Here is a 14441-nt window from a genome sequence, read left to right on the forward strand (position 1 = left end):
TGGAAGGACAAAAGTCTTCCTGGAATAAGACACTGCCCCCCACCTGATCAGGTAGAATAAAATCTTTGGCTGAAGTCTTTTGCCACAGAACACCTCAGGTGTGGTGGTTTGCACGATTCAACTCACTCCCACTGGTGGAGCCAGACCTTCTCCCAGTTGGCACCCCTTCCTCAGCCCCACCATTCTGTCCCTTGTGCTTCCTTCCCTCTGGCCACTGAGGGGTCCCAGCGTGCAGCCCCAGCAAAGCCATGTGGGTCACGACACATCCAGGAGAGGGGTTCCTTTCCTCAGGTTGTAGACACGTGAACCCAGGTCACGGGAACCCAGCAGTAGGAAGGAGGTAGACATACTTACACTTACAGGTTGACTTTTTGGCACATCATAAACACCCTCCTTCTTTTGGCTGGTGGGAACCTATGGAAAAGTCAAATTCAACACAGTCAAAAACACTCTGGCGCTCCATTTTGAAAGAACAAAGCAACCAGACCTCAATGCCAGTCTGGGCTTGCGTGTGTGAGAATAGCCCCTAAGGCCCCAAGGGGCTGTGAAAGCAGCGAGCTTGGCTTCTTCTCTTAGGAAAACTGGGTGAGGAGGGGGGTATGTGTGAATCATTTAACAAATGTCTGCAGGTGTCTCTGCCTTTGGGCTCCTCACAGTCACAGAAGAGGAAGCTGCAGAGACCCCAGCAATCATGTGGTTAAAAAAAACCCAAAAACCCATTTCACCAAACACAAAACTGAGGCCCAGGGAGGTTCTCTGAGCTGCCCAAAGGGATTAGAAGACAGTTTTCAGCTTCAACACCAAGACTGAGATCCAGGCTATTTGAAATATAGCAAGTATCAAGGTCCTAGTACCAAGTACCACTTCGGTTGGGATCATATACAAGCCACTGGATAATTGCCAAAAGTTTTTGTTCAAGGAAAGGACCCAGAAATCGTGTGAAAATCATGAGACTAGAATCCAGAAAAGTCTCGATTTAAAAAAAAAACAACACCATATCTCTTTCTTATCCATCTGCTCTGATTGGGCCACGTGGTGGCCATACGACCCTAAGCTGGTCACTTAGCTCCTTTGAGCTACATTCATAAAATGGGTGCTATTGGCTCCACCTCTCACACAGATTATTGTGAGGATTGAATGAGAAAACACAGTGAATAATCAAAAACGATTTGCATCACAGTACCGTAAAATGTTAGAATGACAGCTTCTTTTATCATCAATGCCGTATATACATGAATGCATTTTATAATACTAAGAACAGTGTATTGAATACTTTTCTCATTTGTCAGTCAAGGGCTCTGTACTGAAATATTCCAGATTGGAAGTACCCATAGTTGTTCTTCTTGAGCACCTGGCAGAGCTTAGCTCACACCCGCATTGGAGGGATCAGCCAGCGGTCGCTTTAGAATTGTCCGCTAATGTGTCTTTCATCAGACTGGGAGCCCCTTAAGAGCAGGCATAGCACTGAATGCCCAGCAGGTGTTCGGTATATGTCTGCTGGGTAAATGTTCCAGAGAGGAATGTGGGAAATGGTGAAGAAGAAAATATCTTTTAGGCTTGGGCCAGGTAACCACACCATTCTTAGACAAGTAAGAGTTTGCGCCTATTCTTTGAGTCCCTTTGTCAATTTCACTCTCATTTAACTTCACAACCCTTACAATAACCCTAAGAAGTTGGTATTATAGCCCACACTTTAAAGAGTGGAAACTGAGACTCAGAGATGTTTGGGCAACTTGCCCAAAGCTTCATAGCTAGGAAGTGATCAGATTCAAACCCAGCTCTTCGTGGCTACCAAACAAGGCATTTATTACTAACAGCATGAGCTAACACTGATGAGGCCCTTTCTACGGGCCAGGAGCTATTTTAAACATTTGTTTATGTACATCCTCATGTAATCCTCTGGACAAGTTAATCATGGAAGGATGACAATTGTCCCTGTGTTCCAGAGGAGCAAAAGGAGGCCTGGAGAGGGTCCTGCAGTCGGTGAGCAGGGGGGCCAGGGGTCTGAGCCTGGGCAGATTGCCTTTTAACTGCTGCACTATACAGACAGCTGCATCTCACCCCTGTTCCCACGGTTCCTACAGCTGTTCGGGGAGCTTCTCTCTCTTTGACATCACATTCTGCATTCCTAGGAGCTCGCGCACATGCTCGCAGAAAACAGTCTATGCGTTAGCAGGGCTGTGCAAAAGATGCACTTTAGAGCAGCTCTTGAAAATCTTCGTTTGCAGTAGCCAATGAAGAATGCAGTTTCTTTGCTCCTGATAACTGGGCTGCACCTACAAGGAATCCTCTAAGAATGCACACAGAGTCCTAGTTAACGAGGGCCAGTAAATTACCAGCCCTCACTTTATTTCTACTAGCCCACTCTGCTGAGCAACACCGACAGCATTTCTGTTCCCCGTAATTCACTGCTCACTGCGGGCCCTTAGCAAGCTGAACCGCTGCTGACTCTCAATTACCCCTGCAAACGGAGGAAAAGTGGTGGGATGGATAAACCCAAACTGTGCATAATTGAAAAAGCTTTTCTGCTCGGCTCTCCCATGGGTGAGATATTAATCTGCCTGTTTGTCCTTTAAGATTTATCTCAGCCAGGACATCCTCTTGGAAGACTTGCCTGACTCTCCAGGCCCAGTTTGAACCTTTCTCGTTACTCTTGCAACCTCTGGTGCATCTTTTCATTAAAAAAAATAAAAGTTGCCTAGTACCTATTAGGTGTCGCACACTGTGTTTTGCCTGGAGCAATGGTGGGAAACAAGAGGAATATGGCCCCTGATTGAGCGGAGCCCCTTGCCTGCTGGGGAGATGGAAAGAAACTGGGCTGCTGCGGAAGAGTGTAAAAAGTGCTTTATCGTAGGGAGGACTTGTGAAATCACACTGCAGCTGCCTGGTCCTCCTCTGCATTCTCACTGCTCTGCAAGCTTGCTGAGGGCAAGGCCCCTGTTTTCATATCCTTGTTCTCCCATATGTAAATACTGGTTAAAGGAGAAATATCTAAACATCAAACATTTACCACATGTGTGCTGAGGGCAGAACACTGGCAGAGGTGCTAAAGGGACGAGGACCAGACAGAGCCGTGGTCCTGGCTCTCCTGTCCCCCTGGCTGGTCCATGCAGTCTGTCGATCAGTTCAGTAACCAATGTTATAGAGAGATAACAGCTCTGGACCAAAAAACCCTGGGAGATCTGGTTTCTAATCCTGGCTCTGCCACAGGCTGTGTGACCTCAGAGGTCACTCTATCCTCTAAACTCAGTTTCCTCATCTGGCTTTTGTAAGCATCCAAGGGGTTGTCTATAAACTCCTTGAGTGTGGGGACCTTGGGCGCTTGCTAGGGGCTCAATATGTAATTACTTTTTAAGTGAACTATATATTTAGTACTGTACATGCAGAAGGCACTTCCAGTTCAGCAACATAGTAACAGCACAGAGAGGCAGTTTCAGGCTTGGGTGACATAGGACTAGAGACTTATCACTTAAAAATGATGCACTTGACACATATCATGAGTGATTAAAAATGACTTTTGAATGAATGAAATTGGAGGACGCCTTCCTGGAAAGCTGTGATCTCACTTACACAGGAAGCTTGTTAAGAAACTCAAGAGCACTGAGTTTAGAATCAGAGGCTCTGGCCATGGACCCAGCACTTAAATAGGAGGACCTGATTTTTCTTACATTTAAAATGATTGTCATACAGCCATTTCTATCTCACCGAGTTACTGGAAGGGTCAAAATTGAGTGAGGTGTAAAAATGCTTTGTGCTGTGAGGCTCCGTGTTATTTTAAAGGGATGGCGGCTAACTGTTTGTAAGGCATGCGAACAGAAAGACAAGTACTGTTATTAATCCAGTTTGGAAAACGAGACTGGTGAACCTCAAAGACAGGTTATGTTTACTCAAGAGCCTCTGCCTCCCCTAGGCTGCAGTCATAAATAGCAAAGTCAGGAGAGGCTACAGCTTTCTGCTGGGCTCTCTGACAAGATGAGGTGAGCAAGTCCCGTTCTACTTCAGTGAATACATGAATGTAAGGCATCCTGGGCAGCACCGGACACTGATGACTTGGAAGCAAAGGGAACTAATATTTACACAGCACCCGCTAGGTCCCAAGTGCGGTCCTCACATCTGCATGTCCCTTCTAGGAGCAGAGGACACTGTATCCCTATTTTATAGGAAAAAACAGGTAAAGGATGAGGACTCAGGTCCCTTTACTTCATTCCAGAAAACAGGAGATGACATGAAATCTGAGTCCACCCTGGACCCAGCTGATGTGCGAGACACATTGCAATCGACCCAGGAGGAATAGATATGAAGCACTTGGAGGCCCTTAAAAAAAAACAAGGAGGCTCCTAATAGCAGCTTCCTAAAAGCTCAGCCATATCTTTAGGCCCATGAGTTTATCTTTTGTTAAGCAAATTGAGGCCTAGCCTGGCAATTGGAGGAGAGGAAAATTACTAGAGGCCTTTTCAATAGAGGGCGATAAAATACTCATTCCCTTAAATGCTACCTTCCTGTTAATGATGAACAGACAGGAAGATCCGGAGGTCAGAACTGTTCAAAAACAAGTGTGATTTTTAGATAGTGACTTGAAACATACACAGAATCTGATTGTGAAGATCAGCATCGGCATGTTTGGAGCTTAAACGAGTCTTGGGATTAATCTGTTTAATATTTATAGCGGTCAGAGAGACCTGGTGTGAGTGGGGAGTTCTACCTCTTGTAGCTGTGACCCTGTGAGCCTCACGTCCCTCATCTGCCATGTGGCAGCAACAGGGCTGTTGTGAGGGACAGTAAGATACTGCACATGAACCCTCATTCACACAGCAGCTCACAATCTGCATAAATGCTACCAGAACTATGTGTGCACCCATGCACGCACCCACCTACGTGCACATTCACCATCTCTAAGAGTCCTGTGGCCCTGCAAAGCGAGCCGACATGCCCATCTACAAGCCAACATGCCCATTTAAAGAATCACAGACCTATGATGAGGCAACCAGGTGCAAAGAGAAGAACAGGGCATTGCCTGAGAGACCGCTCCATTTCATTTACTCATTTTACAGATGAGTAAACTGAGGCCCAGAGAAGGAAAGGAACTTGACAAGGTAGAATAATGGCTGAGTTAGTGGGACTTGTACTAAGATCCTGAATCCACATACGGTGGACTCAGTGTGTGGCCTAGATGAAGCCTCTTCGGTACTTTCTTCATGTGAGCTTGTTTCGTTCCCATGCCAACCTGTCAGGGAGATATTATTCCCTGATTTTGTCATTGGGGAAACTGAGTCTCTGAGAAGGCAAGTACCTTGTCCACTACCGCTCAGCCGAAGGTAGTTGGTGACAGAGCCAGAACTAGATCACAGTTCTCCACTCACCTAAACTGCCCCCCGAACCTCGTCCCCCACAACCCTCCACAGGATACAATGGGAGGCCTGCCGACTGCAGCTAAATCTGAATTCAGAAACCTCTTACACTGAAGGGACTATTAGTTTAAAAGGTGCTTTGTACATTGTCTGCATGTACCCCACCCAGTTTTTTAATCCACTTGTCCATTGATGGGGGTGCTGGGAGAAAAAGGTGAAGGGGTTGAGAAGTACAGATTGGTAGTTACCAAATAAACATGGGGATGGAAAATATAGCACAGGGAATACAGTCGATAATATTGTAATAACTGTATGGTGCCAGGTGGGTACTGGAAACATCAGGGAACCACTTTACAAAGTATATGAGTGTCTAACCACTATGCTGAACACCTGAAACTAATACAAGATAATACTGAATATAAACTGTAATTCAAACAATTTTTTAAAAAGGAAAAAGAAAAGGCGTTCCTCTAACCAGAGGAACGCTGGTTAATGGTTCCCTTCGCCTCGCATTCAGACACTGCAAGGCTGTACTTGAAAATCTGACACTGAAGGCAAACATGCAACTCATCTGTTTGAAGGCAGAGACTTTGTCAGTGATGTTTTTAAACAAAACCTGGAAGCACAACCTCGCACTTAAATCCAGACCAGACAGATTCAATGGATAGAAATACAAGGGACCCTGACTGCTGCACAGGTGATAATCTGTGGACAACTTCTGACCCCCTGAAAGCTCCCTTGTCCCTGGGTGTTCACTGGGTCAGTTCCAGGAACACCCCCCCCCCCACCTCGTGGATACCAAAACTGGCGGATGCGCAAGTTCCCTGTATAAAATGCTGCAGGTCAATGCCTAACAGTTGGCCCTCTCCACCTGTGGATTCCCAGCCAAAGACAGGAAACGGTACAGGTATTTATTGAAAGAAATCCACGTGGAAGTGGACATATTGTTCAATGGTCAACTGTGCTTAGATTATCATTCCACAGGGCTGGCTTCAACTGAGCTGTTGATGGAGCTAACGCTATACTGCGGTCATTTAGAATTCTGTACGTTTGATGGAAACGGAAAATCTGTTTTATTTTTATTACGCAAGTAATGCGTGCCCAAGGCATAACAACAGACCACACAACTAAGTAAATGAAGAAAATTAAAATCACTTAGGAAATACATTAAAATTTTCCTACTTCTATAATGTTCATATTCACATTAGGGCTGAAATTCCAAAGAGTGAAAAATGGGAGGCTGTCGTGTGTGCTGGGCGTGTTGCTGGGCTGCAGTTACTCAGACTCTCTGGTGGGGAAGCGTGAGGGATGCAGCTGGGCTTCCACGCACCAGCCCGGGTTTGCTCTCAGCTCTAAATAGCTGTGCAGCCTGAGAACGCTACTCAACCTCTCTGAGTCTCAGTCTCCCCTGTAAAAGAGGGATTCCGGTGCCGACTTTGTAGAATACTTGTGAGAACTAAATGGATTAAAAGTGTGTTTATGGTTTTCTACATAAGCATACATTTAAGAACATTAATTTACCTCCCTTTCAGAAGGGGTAAAACCTTTAGCTTCATTTTCTTTTATTCAGTTAATTTTCCCAATGTTGTTTTCAAGTAGCATTTTTGAATTTGCACTTCATTTTCTGGAGTGCGGTTAGCTTAAAGAAACTCAACAAGCACATTCTTTTGAGAAACAAAGCACTCTGTTATATTATGGACAATATCCTTCCAATAGATTACTTTAGTTAAGTGGAATATTTGATTTTGGGGTCAACTGAAAATAGTTAAGAGCCATTCAAAGTTAAAACACTGTACCCAACCGGCCATTAACCATTTCAATGGTCAGGCATGAAAACTACCAGTAAATTAGAGGGAAAACAAAAGCCAATTCATGCAGAGGTATTTGAACAAGCCTGGAATGACCAGGTGGAGCGGGTGGGAGAGAGCCCTCGGCCCTTCAGACCCATGGGAGCATTTATTGGTGGTGGTGCAACGCTGAGAGAGAGAAGTGATTTTATTATACCTGGTAAATGTTTTCTTCTGTTTCGGGATCACGGATTGGCTCGTGTCCAGCCTCAAACACAATGTACTATTACGGAGCGGCCAGAAAGGAAAGGTCAGAGGAAAAAGAAAGAGGAAAAAAAGCATTTGGAATTCAAGGTACAAATCACAGTGAGCATTAAAGAAATAGGCACAAGTGAAAATATGTTAAAGCAACAACTGAATTATTGAAATACCAGTGGGCCTTGCACATTCCTGTCTTTTCCAAGGACAATTACAAATGTCCAATGGCCAGTCTTTAGTGATGATTGCATGGAGCCCAGTAGAACCTTCTGGAGTTATAACCTCTCACTCAGTGGCATTTATCTCAGTAATGTCTGCTTGTGCTGGCACTGCTGAGTGGGAATGATGTCTCCTGGGACTGCGTGGACCCCAACTTTGTAAACTCTGGGTTACAGGGACTGCCTTCCTTTTTTCTGTAAGGAAGCCAACTTTGAAGGGCTTGGAAGCCCCAAACACCGTCATCCCAGAAATATCACCTTAATTTATATCCTCAGTTTTAAATACTGGATATCAAATCTTCCATGAGCATGTTTCTGCCTCTAAAGGACCAGGCCATTTCAAAACAACCGATGTCCTTCATTCTCTGTAAGCCGGTGAGCCAGGGCCGAGCTCACATTATAAACAAACCCTCGCCCTCGGCACTCATTGTAAAGCAAGGGCGGTCAGGTCACTCCTTGCATCTTTGACTTCATTTTCCTCACATGCCAGATACTACTTCCACTGCAGGTGACCCACATTGTCTTACCTTTTAAAATCTGTATTATTTTACTTTTGTCTTAGAAGTTTTGTGTGAAAACATGCATTCACATACATGCTTATGTGACACATGCGCATCTATCATCCATGTGTGTCCCAGTTAGAAATATGTTTCAGGTTTTCTTTCATGTTTAACAAGTCCATTTTGGGGCTTCTTTCTCTCCTTGGGAATAAGCATGGAGAGGAGAGGAGAGGCATCCCCTTCCCTTTATTTCTGCATTTTGAACAAAGCACATATTTGAGCCCAAGTCATCTCTCTACACACACCTGGGCTGCAACCTTGAAGAGAGTGCAGAGAAAGCTACGGGCTGGGATGTCTCTGGGATCTCCTGTTCCCTCCTTACTACAGCACCTGTGGCATGAGCCAGCTAATCAGAGGGGTGGCCTGACCATGCGGGGCTCTGGCAGACTTCTCCTCACAGCCTTTCTAAACCCTACAAACCATCTTTTGGGTCTGTGTTCAAATGTTGTCAAAATGTCAGTCCCCATCTCCAATTCTTAACTCAGAGGAATCATCTTATTACTCAGTCTCTCTAATGAACTCAGAAAAGTCAAGAGACTCTTGAAAACATTCAGCTCTGGGATTCGACTTTTCCAGGCCGTGGAGGGGGGGAGGCAGGGGCAAGAAGGGAGAAGCCTATCTCCAAGTCCCAGGTCACTGACACTGGGCAAACTTCAGTTAGTGTTTATGGAAATTCGCTCTTGGAGGGGCTGGCAGTCCTCATTCTCAGAAATCGCCTTGGTCCCTCTCTAGGCTCTGCAGGCAGGGGATGCTTCAGGTCTCAGACAAAATGCCTGTACCGCAGGCCTAGGCATTCCTGCCCCTAAAACCCCAACTGGTTTTGGAAATTACCTGGTATACAGGATCTTCGACATCCTCTTCCAGAATTGTCTACAGCAGAGTGAGGGTAAGGAAGGTGCAAAGCAGAGGATATAAAGGAGAGATGTGAGACTGTGTTACAGGACAGTAAAGAAACCAGCTCTGGGAAGGATGGGCTGGTGGGTCATTAAGGTAGAAAATACACAGAAAAACATCAAAACCCTTGTGGCCCCCCCCCACCCCTTTGTAGCAACAGCAAAAGCAATTGTGTTTCTTTCATTGTCCTCCCCTGAAATCTTCCTCTGGATTCAAGATTTCAGAGGATAACGGATCATTTCTAATGCCTTGCTTTTGTGCCAGTAATTTACAGGGGAACCTTTCATCTTTATTTCTGCTTGGCAGCAGGAGGAGAAGCCCTGACTTTCCGTTTTCACATCTGTTGACGTTAAGCCCCAATCTTCTCTGGCACCAGGATAAATTCACAGGTATACCTGATACACAGCTTGTTCACACTGCTTATCCTTTTGTGCCTTTTTTTCCAATTCTTCTCTTTGCTTCAATTCATAAATAAGTTGAAAGAGATCTCTCAAGTCCAGAATAACAGGTTCAGCCTGGAGTAAAATGTGGTAAAAAAGCATTAATATAAGGTGATGGGGCTGAGCTGCAGACACCCATTTTTGTTTTCACTACGACCCACAGTTCTTCCTTTTTCTATTAAATGGAAAGCATTCCATCTTTAATTAATTCTACCTTGTTTATATTGGTTTAGCAAATTGCACTAGGCTAAAGTTCATTTCTTCAACTAATTATATTTGTAAATTCATAATAATCATAAGCATAAAAGGCAATGCTTTTATTTATTAGTAATTTCAGATACAATAAAATTGGAGTAGGCCTTCTGCAAAATAGCTATTTGTTTTCTCTTATTTTCTTTTTAAATGAGGCTATGAACACAAGGAAACTTATTGGTATACTGTGCCTCCATTCAGCATAATCAGAAAGGAAAATAATTAGTCATTACGAAATACTCGTTAGGAAAAAGCACAACGAAACTGGATGGGCATGAGTGTGAGCGTGTTCCCTTGCTTCAAGGCTGTGTTTCTTTTCCAGATGGGAGCCCGAGTCCCAGCATCGCTTAGTCACACATCGGCGAGGGCTTTCGGAACCCCGCAGTGTGACTGTGTGGTCCCCTAAAGTTATAAGGAAAGGCGCCCTCCTTCAGTGGGGTACTCACCGCCTGGGCTGTTTTTATGGCCACAAATCTGTGATTCCCTTCCTTCCCACAAACGTATCCAAAGGCCCGGTGATCTGTGATGTCCTTGGCAATGTAGGAAATTTCGTGAACAGCATGATGATGCTGAAGGGCCTATGGGAGACAAAAGGAAGAGCATATTTCAGGGGTCTTTCCCTTGGAGCTGTTAATCAGTAAGAGATGTGTTTCAGCTACGTGTGAACAGGCCCAACGGGCTTTGGAAAAGCTGTTGGGTCCAGATGGAAGGAAAAGGAGCTGTGCCTGCCTTTGAGAAATGGAGGCTCCCCTCCGAGGTCTTAGTGCGGTGACCGAGAGATAAACAGGACTGCTCATATGCTGAGTGAGCGTCTGTGGCGGTGGCTTCTGCTATATCTTTCTTCATGACTCAGCCCAGTCTAAGTTCTGGTTTGATATTTAATACATTCACGTACCCAGCACTTATGCAGGCCGTGGTGGAAGATGTACACTGTACATCCACAGGGGGCGCCACTCATACTCGCAGAACCACGCCTTGCACAGTTACAACAATTTTCTGACAGATGGTGATAGGTGGTCTTGAGGAACAAACCCCTTTCTCTATCTCGGCCAAAGTCACCATTTGGGCTGGAGGTGGGGTTCCCCACATCTCTGAGGCTGTTCATGAGTTGGTCCCTCTGTCTGCAACGCCCGTTCTTTTATCCATTTGCCTGAATTTTATTCCTCCTCCAAAGGCCACTGGAAATAGCACCACCTCTGTGAAAGCTCCCCTGAGCAAGGCTTTACCTCCCTCCCCCTGAAGAAATAATTCTTCCCTTCTGTGTTTCCACAGGACTTTAGTCTCTAGTAACAGTGAAACTCCTGATGCACTGGACTCCTCACACACAGCGCCCTGGGCTCCTGCTTTCCCAGACCTTCCTGCTCTATTGGCTTACTCCCTTGCCTGTCTCCCCCACCAGGGTCTGTCTTCCGCATCTCTGTCATCCTAGCACCTTGCTGTGTGCCTGGATAGGTAGTGTGCCTGGCCCATAGTTGTAAATAAGGGAAATGGGACACCTGCTCAGTAATTTGAAAATCTTTTGAAACTGACCTTCCTGCCTTTATTATCTCAGCTCCAACAAATAACGTTCCTGTTGGTGATAGTGGTCTTTACAACCATTTCCTATACTAAATCTACTTAAAGAAACCCTCATTAAACAGTACTCTGCAAAGGGTTATTTGTGTATCTGAGTGTTACATGATCTGCTTAAAACCCTTAACACTTTCAGGGCCTTTTCATTTTACTGGCTATTAAGAAGCTTCCTTTCTAGCCACTGCGTGAACATAAGGCACTCACTGTACCTCTGGACCTCAGTTCATTCCTCTCTCAAATGAGATGTTTGTATTAGATCAGTGACTCCTAATACGAAGCCCTGGATCTATTGGGGTCATTAAAGGTAACAAAAATAACTCCCAAGCAATTTTCAACATTTTAAAAAGCTAAACAGAAATTTATAATTATTGCTAATAAGACTGCACATTTCATTGTGTATGCAAATGAAAATGCCAAGTTTATGCGGAATTATATCAGGTTACTGCTGTTCTCTTTAGCTAATCTTTGAGCAGATTCTGTTTGGAAATCCATTCTGGGCTTAAATAATTCAGATAGGAAAGTGAATGATTATGAATGTATTTTTATGGACAGAATCTTACTCCTTACTGAGTCCCTGCAGGGAGGGAGACATGTAACACGATGGGAACTAAGTTATGAAAACGCTGGGAACCACTGGAGTAGATGTTGTGTGAGGTCTTGTTCCATCTCCCTGGACCCTTTAGCCATGAGAATCTCACATCACATGGCCAGCCTCTGAGAACAGTGGACATCGGCTTCTCAGGATGGTCATCACTGGTCCTGGCTTTCCAAAACATTCATTCCCAGCCTGTTGCCATCTTTCCAGGCTTCCAACTTTACAAATCATCTCTGCAGAATTTGCTGCCACACCTTAGCCTTCCAGAGTCTGATCATTCACTATCCTCTTTACTCCCCTTGGGACTCTCCCTTCAGCTTTGCGCCCCGCTCAGGTTGCCCACTGCCCACTGGACATCATGCTTGGAGGGTGTTGCCAGTGCCAATCACCCTGGCTGCTCAAATGGATATGAGACAACTGTATAATTCAAGTGGATTTCAACACAAGTAAGGCTGGTGAAGAAGGAAGTATTTGTTAGTAGACTAATCAGGATCCATTTATTCTTGTTTTATTAAGAGCACATATTTAGCTAGCAGAGGAAAACTGCTCAAAGAGCAGTAGCTTTTTCATGGTGTTAACGATGCAAAATTGATGAGGTTTATATTCACACTATGTGGGGGTATTGATTTATGGGCTTCTGTGAGCTTGAATGGTAGACAGCAGGGGAAGTGGGAGACAAAGACTTTCTCCTCTCCCTTTCCTGAAACTATTCCTCTCTCTGCATAATGTGAAGAATGTTATCCACGTCTCCTATTAAATCAAAGTTTGACGACAGTACCTTATTGATTGCCAAGTGGAATATTGCTCTAAAATTAAACTGCGATTAGAAGTCTTCTTTGTGGAATTAGATTTGGAGATGACTGCACGATGGTAAAACGTCACCTATGATGCAAGACGGCATATGGAGATGTAATTGATCGGAGAGTCCTCATTAAGTGTTTTAAAATCAAAACATTTTTAACGCCTGATGATACCTAATATTGCCTTGCAAAGTGTAGCTGTGTGTGCATAAAGTGCTTAAAGATACTTGTAACATTAGCTTTTCCCATAGTTAATTTTATGACATGTTAAAAAGGCCTGCTCAGGAAGTGGCTCATTCGTTTGGAAACGAAGAGTCAGTGAGGGGACGTGTCTCCACTTTCTACAACTTTAACCGTGCAGATATAATACAGATACTTGGACGTACAAATATATTAGAATCCTGCTAATCCCACAGTCGCATTATCACACTCATCTCGGCAGCTCAGAGGATCTTGCAAATACTTGTTCACTGAGCCTCAAAATTGCTCCAGGCCTTCAAGTAGATTTTATCGGCATAGGCAAAGACAGTTGGAACAGATGATGACTAAACATCCTCTAGTTCAACTCTGATTTTATTCATAAGGGGACTGACGGTCAGAGAGAGTTCTGGCAGGACCAGTACTAAACGCAGGTCCTGTTCTCTCTACTCAGGATGACAAAGCTTTGAAAAAAGAAAATAAGATTACGCAGCATCAAGGTCTCCTTTCCTTAGACTCCTGGCTCCCTAGCCCAATAACAAAACTGTAACCCCGGGCAGGCTGGGGTGAAGAAGGGAACTGCTGGGTGGGGAGGCAGAACTGACTCTGTTCCGGCTTCCAGCAGGTATCTGAAGTCAAAGAGGGTCATAAATCAGGTGTGGGTAAGGGCCAGCTGTAAGGATCTCAAAGAAAAGGACAAGTAGCAGGATCCGGAAGCTGACTCTCAGGAGCTAGGCCATCTGTGGTATCTGTTGAGCAGCGAAGGCTTAGAGACGTGAGGTGAGGGAGATAAGGACGGCTTCACCCCAGAATGTTTCTGTGGGGAGACCCTGGAGTTCTTCTGGGGGTGGTAGCGAATCTCAGGGTGGAGTGGGAGGGAGAAGGTGGACGGAAGACAGGTTCTGGTCGGCCTTCTTCCACACTTCTTTTGGAAAACAATTTTTGCCTTGGAAAAATTTAGTCTAGATATTAAAACACTCCCAAAAATCAAAGCAGGTATCTGGTTTTAAAACTAGAGGCTTCAAGAACACCCTATCTCTTGGCAAAATCTTCATATATTCCTCCCATTCTGAACCCTGTTTATTACATCATGGATCAAATTTTTTACTCAATAATTCCAAGGACGATTCAAAGATCGAACTCCTCAATCCAGCTGGACCTCCCTTCCTGGGTGAACTTCAGCTAACCTGGACGGCAGAAAATCTGAAGAACTCATCACTCACACTTTAGGGTCTATACTTGCCCACCTCTGTGGCATGGGTCACGCTGTTTTCTCTGCTGATCTAGCTCTTCGTCCTGACTCACACTCCATCGACTCTACATAACCATACCACACCTGTGTTTTGAGGCCTGGCTCCAACATCCTGCTCATCATCCAAGGAACCTTCCCTGACCGCCCCATTCCCCTTAGTTATAACGCCTGTCCCTAGATCTCATTGCGTTGTATTTGTTCTTCTATCTAGGATGCTTCGCAATTCTCAATTTTGTTTCCCCTTTACCCATCCCTCCAGTTATCCAC

General features: G+C 44.8%; 1 protein-coding gene across 10 annotated transcripts in view; it reads right to left on the bottom strand.

The window, feature by feature from the left end:
- Positions 1-14441, bottom strand: part of DAB1 (DAB adaptor protein 1) — a 390626-nt gene that overhangs the window by 56851 nt on the left and 319334 nt on the right. For 6 of the 10 annotated variants that reach the window (XM_053920559.2, XM_071220928.1, XM_071220926.1 and 3 more), the window contains 5 exons: positions 10204-10335; positions 9461-9580; positions 9003-9041; positions 7353-7418; positions 355-414 (listed from right to left, as the gene is read on the bottom strand). In XM_053920559.2, the coding sequence (XP_053776534.1) occupies positions 355-414; positions 7353-7418; positions 9003-9041; positions 9461-9580; positions 10204-10335 (417 nt within the window). The remainder of the gene's footprint in view (positions 1-354; positions 415-7352; positions 7419-9002; positions 9042-9460; positions 9581-10203; positions 10336-14441) is intronic. The other 4 variants (XM_071220932.1, XM_071220930.1, XM_071220925.1 and 1 more) reach the window with 3 other exon arrangements.

The sequence above is a fragment of the Desmodus rotundus genome, chromosome 3 (genome assembly GCF_022682495.2).
Source record: "Desmodus rotundus isolate HL8 chromosome 3, HLdesRot8A.1, whole genome shotgun sequence".
Taxonomy (NCBI): Eukaryota; Metazoa; Chordata; class Mammalia; order Chiroptera; family Phyllostomidae; genus Desmodus; species Desmodus rotundus.